Genomic DNA, 9,660 nt, shown 5'->3' with positions numbered 1-9,660 from the left:
CCGAGCTCCAATCTCTGACCCCCCCTCGCCAAATTTTCACGAAAAACACCCGTCTAGTTGAAACCACTGTCAGTAATTTTCCCCACTCTTTATCCGTGCCTAAATCAAAACGTAGATTCCATAAACAAGGCTTCTTTCTTAGAAGTGCACGCCTGTGGAACTCTCTTCCGTCTGCCTGTTTCCCACCTGACTACAACTTGGATGTTTTCAAGTCCAACATAAACAAGTTCCTGATGAACCGCCCCCTTAAGTAAAGCACTTTATCAGATCTCCATTACTAGCGATTACTACGGTACAATGATTACTGTACACGCAATAACCCTTATCCCGAGTGGCTGCCGGACCTTGATAAGTGGTGACTTCCTGTAAAAAAAAAAAAAAAAATCACATATCTCTAAAACGATCACTCGGTGAAATCTACATAGCTTGTCAAAGTCGGGGAGCTGAATCAGTTATTAGGTTTTTCTCCCTCTCTGTTTTAATAAAATTTAGGTGGTCAAAGTTTAAGTTAAATACCTGCTAAGTTTCTCACAATCGCCCATTTGTATTTTTTATAATGCCTGTAGGCCTTCCTCTTTTTCTGCCTTCATTTCATAATTCTTGCTTTTTTTCTTTATCCCTCTACTTATGTTTCTTTCATTTTTGCCCTCAATCATATCTTGTATCTTTCGTTCTTAATGTCCTGTTATCACGTGTTCTTTTTGCTTTCCTTTTACCCAATTTCTGTTCCTAACTCTCTCTCTCTCTCTCTCTCTCTCTCTCTCTCTCTCTCTCTCTTTTGTTGCGACTTTCCTCCAATGTTTTTATTCCCCTCTTCTCTCTCTCTCTCTCTCTCTCTCTCTCTTTCTCTATGTTTGCTTGTCTCTCGGCTGTTCTCTCTCTTTCTTCTCTTTTCGTAGTGTTTCTTTCTTTCTCACCCTCTCTCTATCTATTTACGTTTTTTTTTGCTTACTGTCTTGCTCTTTCTTTTGTTCTTTCTTTGGATTCCTACCCAGCCCCCATGCATATCTGTTTGTCTCTCTCCCTCTCTTTGTATTTTCTGTGCATCGCTAACTCTTACTTTATCTGTCTGTCCTCCTCACCCACCTATTATTGGACATTTCGTTTCTTGTTTCGTTTCTTCCCTACAATCTCCTATGTCATGAGATAAGCAGAAGAAAGAAGACAAACAAAAAATTGATCTCTTTTTAGTTTGTTATTTTTTCATGCTATGTGCAGAGAGAGAGAGAGAGAGAGAGAGAGAAAGAGAGAGGGGGGGGAGAAAGAGGTAGAGAGGGATGGGAGAAAGAGAGAGAAAAAAAGAGTCATTGACTGTTCACTTACAATACACCTGTGTATACGCGTATATCTAAACGTGATTTGCGCAAAGTTAGCAAACTAATGTTAATTCAAAGTCTGGGTCACATTAAACAAAACTGCGGAAACCGGTATTTTTTATTTTTTTATTTTTATTGGTAATTGTGTGATTCGAATATTTTCTTCGTCATGGCTTACTTCTACAATTGACCTCACTCATTTTTAAATAACGCCGTTAAAAAGCTTCACGTTTGGAGTCATTTATTCATACTGCATCGTTCTCGTTACGCAAAAAAAACGTGCATTCACTGTATGAATAAAGCTATCATTAGGATGAGCCGTCATTTTCTGGCTTTTCTCTGTCGGATTGAGGTATCGTTCTATGCTGTTCTAGGAAAGCCACCGGGCTTTACCTTCACGAGAAGAGGTTGGTTTATTACTAATTGTCTGAGGGGTCTCTACCGAGAAATGCTGGTGGCGCCGCCCCGACATTTTTTTTAGACCAGAGTGCTCAACTTCTTGGATACTTTCTCTTCAACTGTCACTTTCCGACCTTATGTCATATTTTCCTAGTGTGAGTGAAATCAAAGAAAATGGTCTTTTGGCCAAGAGCAAAGTGTAGTGCCTGTTCTGGTGCTACACTTAATAATTTCTGTTCTTGGATTATTGAAATAGAAATCCTTGTAGATTGAGGCGTTTTTTTTTTTCATTTTGCCCCCCCCCCTCCTGACTAATCTTGGGGGAAGAAAGTGCGCATTTCTCGAGTTTCGATGGATAAAATAAATTAACTTCATGTTATAATGTTTAAGATAAGAAACATCTTTAAGCAGGTTGGAAGGCACCGACCAAAAGAAGTATTGTGGTGAATTCGTCCGGCAATAATCGCAGTTTTAATCGCCATCTCTTCCTCGCTGCACGCACTATGCCCAATTCTGCGGACACGACGTTGCGGCAGGTCTACACTTCCATTTCACAAATAGAAGAAAAGCCTGTCACTGACGCGCAGTCGTTTCCTTCCTCGTCCAGAAAGGACTAGACTAAGAAATTGCTGGGCATCAGGTTCTACCATTCTTTTGTCCATCAGTGAGATCCTGTGGCTTGAACTAGTCCTATTTTGTTGTTGAGTTTAGACACTGTATGTGGGCGCATCATCACCCTCGTGTGGGTTGCTTCTTCAACTCTGTCGTGCCAGACGTTCAAAGACCCAATAGATAGTGAGACGAAATGAAGCTAATGGAAGTCAGAAGAGCCTACTAATCGATAATCAGAAGCGAGTGCAGCAGAGGTGGAAGACCAATCAAACCATCTTGTAGTTTGTTCCTCCTGAAGTTTCTTTTAAGACAACTGCCGTTCGATTATCACATCTGGTAAAGCAAACGGAAAAAAAGGAGATTATCTTGGATCATTATTTTATTTTATTTTATAATTTAGAGCTGGGATCAGTTTCGCGTATTAATTTAAAATGATATTCACGATCGAGTTCGTGGAGGTTTTTAGGGCAGTTAACTAAAAGTTTTTTTCCACTGACCCAACGCCCAAATGGATACCAGTTAGCGTTAGGTTAAGGATAGGTTTAGGATCAAGTTAGATGACCATAACGAATGTTTTAAAAATTAATTTAACTGGAGAAAGAATGTCTTTTTAGCGTTCACAAAATCGAGCTTTGTGAAAAATGCTTTTTTTTTTTTTCAGGAATTTAATCGCTGCTGCTTTGTCTCTCACGGTTATTCAATGCTAACACGATTAAAATAAATGAATAAATATGAATAAAAATAATATCTGCTCTGAAAGAGTTTAAAATATCTATGTCGATTGTTTTAACGCTTCCAGAAAGAATTTAAAATATCCGGTACAAATGAGTATTTGTACCGGATTTATATTTTAAACTCTTTCTGGAAGGGTTAAAACAATCGGGTACAAAATGGAGAGTAGCCGAAACGAAATAGTTCGGGTCGAGGAAGTTCAAAAGCCGTGGTTGTTCCTACACCCTCCCTATCCGCCCACGTATTTGCCATCAGCACAAAATAAGGTGATTAGCATTGCTCTCGTTCCTTACAGGCGTTTTTCATATACATTATCATAATCATTTACACTTTAAAAGAAGGACGAGAGAGAAAAAAGAAAGTAGGAGGAAAGGAGAAAAAGTGGATTCAAGTTAAAAAGAATAAATAAAATAAAATGAAACTCGCACCTTACCCCTCCCCTCTCTCTCTCTCTCTCTCTCTCTCTCTCTCTCTCTCTCTCTCTCTCTCTCGTTTGCTGTCAGCCCCCTCTGCGTCTTTCTTTTTACTCTGTCTCAATCAATGAAAAAAAAAAAAAAAAAAAAGAAAGTAATTAATGGAGAAAAAAGTAAAAACTCACTCAGTATCAGCAGCCGCCGCTTTAAAAACCTATAATCAAATGTCATAGAACGAAATATATTTACATGGTTAATCAACTACGACCCACCACCATAAAAGCATAAACTCACACAAGCAACATATTCACCTGTTGCTAGAGAATGTCACTATGAAGACACACAAAAGTCAAAACGTCCTCGTCGTCCGTTAGGGAACGATGTTTTTCGAATGGGATGCAGTTTTTAGCTTTTGTGACTCGAGTTCGAGCCCACTTCACGCGTAGTGAATTAATTTTGACGATAATTGTTATCATTAATTTCGCTCAATTTTAATTTTAGAGAAAAATAATTTGGGTAAAGCGATCAGACAATTATATTTTGTACTTCTGCAGAATACGGACCGTGTTAAAATAATAACGTTACTAGAAACCTATTCTTAACATAGGACGAGAGACTTTTTTTTTTCTTTTTAACTATTCTGCATTTCACCTAACAATTAAATACCCAAACTTAGGAAAGGAATTTAACTCAATTCAAAAAATTTAATTTAAAAAAATAAATAAAAATAGCATGGTTCGTATTCTGCATGAAGTATTTTACTTTTGAATGGGAGAAAGGGTCAAAATATCGATTTTTCCATTTCGTTCGTTGAAACGAAAGATGGATTCATAAAAATTGTTTTAATTCGATAACTCATTTTAAAATTATAAAAAAAACATATTTTAATTTGCGCTAAACGTGAATAATTGGATATTCTTTTGACTTCAAAACTTCAAGCAGGGAAACGATCATTTTAAAGCGATGTTAAACTTGGAACTTGATGGAATGCCTGTTAAAATGGAAACGTGGTGCCGTCGTCGACACAGGACAACTTGGATGAATAATGAAAATCTGGTGAGTTTTGTTTTTTCACTTTAATTTAAAATATTCTTTTTTGTTCTTTTTTTTGGTGCTAAGATCGAGTCGACAGATCGATTTTTTTTAACATGGCGTTTTAAGTAAAAAACAAAACAAAAACAAAAAAAAACAATATTACGTACTTTACTGTCATGTCGAAAATAGTAACATACCAAAAAATTACGAAAATTCATCGAGTAGAAAGTTATAGTTAAAAGTAATTCTTACGTGAAATTGGGAAAAATTTTATTTTTCTAAGATGTTATAGTAGACAAAGATTTTTCACACAGGGGACATAACTCGGAACGCAAATTTTAGATTACATTTTAATTGCGACCAACATCTTAGCCTTATATTGATAACATAATAGTAGTTGTTACTCGATGAACTGTTGCAATTTTTTAACATATTACTATTTTCAGCGTGACAATTAAATACGTAATATCGTTTTTGGTTAAAACGACGGTACTTGTTTAGTTTAATCAAGACATAAAAAATGAATATATATATATATATATATATATATATATATATATATATATATATATATATATATATATATATATATATATTTGTACGTACCCGTTATGGAATTAAATTCCCATAAATATTTTTTCACTTAATTTGATCAAGTAGTTTTTTTTTTGTTTTTTTTACAAAGGAAGATCAAATTTTAATGTGATTGATTATCTCGGCATCTTGCTTATTTCGCAAACGAGGAGGGGAGTCGCCCAGCTCCTATGACTTTGCCCCCCCCCCATGACGGCAGAGTCACTTCCGAATCTCCGCGACTATTGATCAGAATTTAACAAAGACTTGTTGGAAAGGTAATGACCAGAATTAGTGGGCTATATGACATTTGCCTTTAAGGTCGCACATCAAAGGGATCATCCATAATCCAGAGCCCATTTTTGGCACTTTTTTACAGTTATAAAATGTTTCAAACATAGTCATTTGTTTTCCTAGTTTTACATATGAATTAAAAAATATCTAATATTTTCCCCAAACCTCTGGCCTTGATGGAGGGGAGATGAAAACTTGCTGCTATGGTTTCAAATGATTAGAAATAGCAAGGGGAGACTTGATTCCAAATATTTCTCATATGTTATATATTCTCTCTTTGGTTTTCATACATAAATTAAATTTAACAGTGTATAACGAATATTTGATACTGGAGATATTAATAATCATGCCCTATTTCCAAAATGGGGGGGTATAACGTATGAGAAATATTAAGAATGAAGCATCTCCTTGCTGTTATTTTAGGTCATTTGAAACCATAGCAGCAAGTTTTAGTCTCCCTCCATCGAGGCCAGAGGTTTTGGGTATATATATATATATATATATATATATATATATATATATATATATATATATATATATCTAAGCCCCCCCCCCCAAAAAAAAAAACTGGTCCCAACTTTAATTAGGCCCTGTTTCTTAGTGTTTTGTCCGAATTAAATGAAACTTTGGTCATAACTAGTTTATTATATTCAAAACATCACATCAAAACACTAGGGTCTTTGGAATTGTTTTCTTTGTTGACTGTAAAATGCTCAGAAAAACAATTGAATGTCCTCTGTTTTATTTTTGGTCAGGGTGTCCACAAAGTCTAGCTACATTATGTAGCCAGACTTTGCGGAAGCATCCTGTAGATTATGTAGCCAGATTTTGTGGGCACCCTGTTAGATTATGTAGCCAGATTTTGTGGGCACCCTATATATATATATATATATATATATATATATATATATATATATATATATATATATATAGGGTGCCCACAAAGTCTGGCTACATAATCTACAGGATGCTTCCACAAAGTGTATATATATATATATATATATATATATATATATATATATATATATATATATATATATATATACATACAGGGTGCCCACAAATCTCGCTACATAATCTACAGGATGCTTCCACAAGTCTGGCTACATAATGTAGCCAGACTTTGTGGACACCCTGTATATATATTGCTCTACAATAGTATTGAGGACATTTTTCAGGTTTTTACTAATTACCATTTAATTATTATATATATAATTTGTAGACGACCGGCGAACATCTGTGTGGTTTTTCAGTGTAGCGTAATATATTTAACCGAACTTTTTAATTGAAATTAAAAAAAAAACACTTTAAATTACATTACTGTACAAAAACAATAGACAGGCGCGCAGGTAGAAAAGTAACTTTTATTGGCTTTGGTGACAGTTAAATAACTTATTCATTGACTATTTGTTTTTTCTTTTTTCACTCCTTTATTTCTGCTGAATAGCCTGTACAATCGCCAAAAACATTTTTTCTGGCCAATAATGAATAAGTCAACACAGTGATATATTTATGTATTGACAGAATATTAAATCACAGTAATAATTAAAAGAAAACTTCCAAAAAGGTTTCTTTTAATTGTTTAGTCTTTCTGCTTTTCTCTCCAATTCGTACCGTGCTGAGTCTTTGAGTTGTTCATTATGAAAATTCTTAATTTTCAAAGTCTTTCTTTTAAATGCAACGTTAGAGATTTGCTCACCTTTAAAATTTATTTGTTCACTAGTGAGACTTTTAGCTACGAGGGTCGTTCCAAAAGTAAAGCGTCCTATTTATTTATTTATTTATTTTTAATTAAAAATGTTAAAGAGTTACATAGACGGAAGTGATATCATTAAAGCGAGCGACCGTTTGTGTCTATATAGTCACCATCATTCTCAAAGCACTTTTGCCAGGAATTCAATGACGCATTTGTGCTTCTGACCCATTTCCATGATAGCGGTTGCTTTTTTTAAGAGTTTCATACCGTCAATATCTGCAACAGAGAAATTAAACCTTTAGGTCATGAATGCATGTTAAGTCATAACTGTGAGAAATTTTGCAAAAATAAGCAGGCTCCTCATTGGTCGGTTTGACCGCCCACAATTTTGTTTGGACCTATCAGATTGATTGTTGTTATTAACTGCTGAATCGTATTTTGGCGCTATTTTTATGTTTTCAGGTCGCCTTAGTTTTCACAAAGACAACAGGTCAAATGGACGTAAGAAAGCTCACTCGAGGCATGTAACCTCAAAACCCCTTTGTCTAATTGAGACGTATTAGTTCCCTAACATGGGAGCGAAATGTTATTATCATTTGCAAACACCAATGCCCTTACCTTGGACAAAATATTGTATTCTTCGGACACTTGTGTTCTACGATTGATTGACTTTCCTCATTACTTGTATAATGTATCTCTGAGACGAAATTAAGGTCTACATTTTGACCTGCACTTTGTCCATCATTCGGACGGTTATTTACAGTGAACTCCATGATGATTACCGGATTTGTAGCATTCATCCTTGAAAGGCATCACTTAACTCATCGACTTGTTGCAACTATTCTTCGAACAGCGTAGAGTCTTGAATCCTGCAAACGTGAAGATAAACCATGAACTACTACCTTTACGGGTGTTACCAGCTTCGTTACGACAGAAAGCTTAAGATGGCACATCTTTTGCAATTTGGATCTTTTTACTTTAATAAAATTTACATTGAAGCTTAAAGGTGAGCCTGTTGTGATTTCTGTTTGCTTTCTTTCATTCTGCCAAGGGCAAAACCGAGGTGAGATAATATCTCACATAACATCCAATTTTGCAATCCCCTGTGATTCATTCGGATGGAATAAAAAAAAAATGTTGGTCATTACTTTTGAAAACCTCTTGTATTTTGCTCATTTTCATCAAAGTTAATTTTCTAATTTTCTTCTGCATAAAAAGATTTATTGACAAATTTGTTGTAATCAAGTTCTATTTAATAGATTTTTATCTGCACAAATTTTCTCATAGTTTCAGTTTCACCTGTTTTCGTAATTTTAATAAAGCTTTTTAAAATTTCATTTTTTTTAAACTTTGCAGCGTATACTTTTGTGTCTTATGTGACCAACATTTAAACACTTTTTTTATTTTATATGAACAATCTTTGTTCGAATGCAGTTGCCTGCAATCAAAATAGCTTTGAAGGCAAGTTATTTTTTTTTATTTGATCAAATTTAGTGAATAAATTATTTTTCTGTACTCAATATCTACTCACCTTTATTAATGTCTTTTTAATCTTGGCGAAGACTATTAAAATGTTGCCAGCCTTGTGCAATATATTGGCGTGTTAAATTCAGTTCATTCTCTATTTCATTAGGAACCCTGCTTCTGATTTAAGGAGTTTAGTTTTCGCCTTCTTTTCTTGTAAATAAGTTTGTTTTCACGATCAAAATAATAAACAAATTTTAGTCTTTAAAGTCCACGAAACGATGTGATGATTATTTACTTTTAATGCAAAAACAACACAACTTTTTTTAAATTCGTTTTTCTTTAATTTAATCTTCTATATATATAAAGAATGTGTATGTGTATTTGTATGTCTCACAAAAACTTTCGACACACGCGACAGATCCTCACGAAACTGGTATCATTTTCAAGCTCGATCCTTTGGACGACAAATATCGAAAAATTGGCCAAAAACATTCATTCCTTCACCCTCAGCTGGGTAGTTTTGTACGAGGAGGGATTGCTTTTCTGCCCACATTTTAGCAAGTCATCGTCACCGTTAGATTAACTACGCTTAATTTTAACATTTTTGACTTCCGGTTGAACAATGGAGACATCGGCTAAGACGTTACGTTTTTTTTTCTCCTTTGTGTTACGGGTACGAGCCTGCCTGCCTACTACCAGAGATATACACACACACACACACACACACACACACACACACACACACACATATATATATATATATATACATAGCTTTAAGTAAAAGAGAAAAGAGAAAGTTCAATTCCACAAAAGGAGACTTATCCGGATAATGCCAAGCTCAACAATAATTATTGGAGCTTATACAATAGAAAAACAAGAGAATGAAATGAAAACAAAACTATATATAGGTAGATATAGAATGGATCATTTATTGAATAATGGAATACAGGCAAAATTTGGGGGATAGGAGGGACTCTTTATGCCAGGGCATTTCGAAGCCTAACGCTTCTACTTAGAAGAGTAGAGACGGTGCTAGGTAGCATGGTGGGGATACGGCGTCTAGCATAAGGTTCATTAGGGATGAAAAGATTAATAGGAATTATAGAGTGTTGGGGGAAGCTTT

At 34.8% G+C, this 9,660-nt stretch overlaps 1 protein-coding gene across 3 annotated transcripts in view; it reads left to right on the top strand.

Annotated features, from left to right (window-relative positions):
* Positions 1 to 3,632: 3,632 nt before the first annotated feature.
* LOC145247904 (uncharacterized) overlaps positions 3,633 to 9,660 on the top strand; it is an 84,095-nt gene continuing 78,067 nt past the window's right edge. Inside the window, exons 1-2 of one of the 3 annotated variants that reach the window (XM_080109529.1) lie at positions 3,782 to 4,528; positions 7,533 to 8,076. Coding sequence is in view for 2 of the 3 variants with exons in the window: in XM_080109527.1 (XP_079965653.1) it covers positions 4,436 to 4,528 (93 nt within the window). In the remaining variant the exon portion in view is untranslated. Of the gene's footprint in view, positions 4,529 to 7,532; positions 8,077 to 9,660 lie in introns of all 3 variants that reach the window. The other 2 variants (XM_080109527.1, XM_080109528.1) reach the window with 2 other exon arrangements.

This window comes from Euprymna scolopes, chromosome 26 (assembly GCF_053919585.1).
Source record: "Euprymna scolopes isolate OS-2025 chromosome 26, ASM5391958v1, whole genome shotgun sequence".
Lineage (NCBI taxonomy): Eukaryota > Metazoa > Mollusca > Cephalopoda > Sepiida > Sepiolidae > Euprymna > Euprymna scolopes.
Note: the sequence above shows the minus strand (reverse complement) of the source record. Positions and strands in the feature narration are given on the sequence as shown.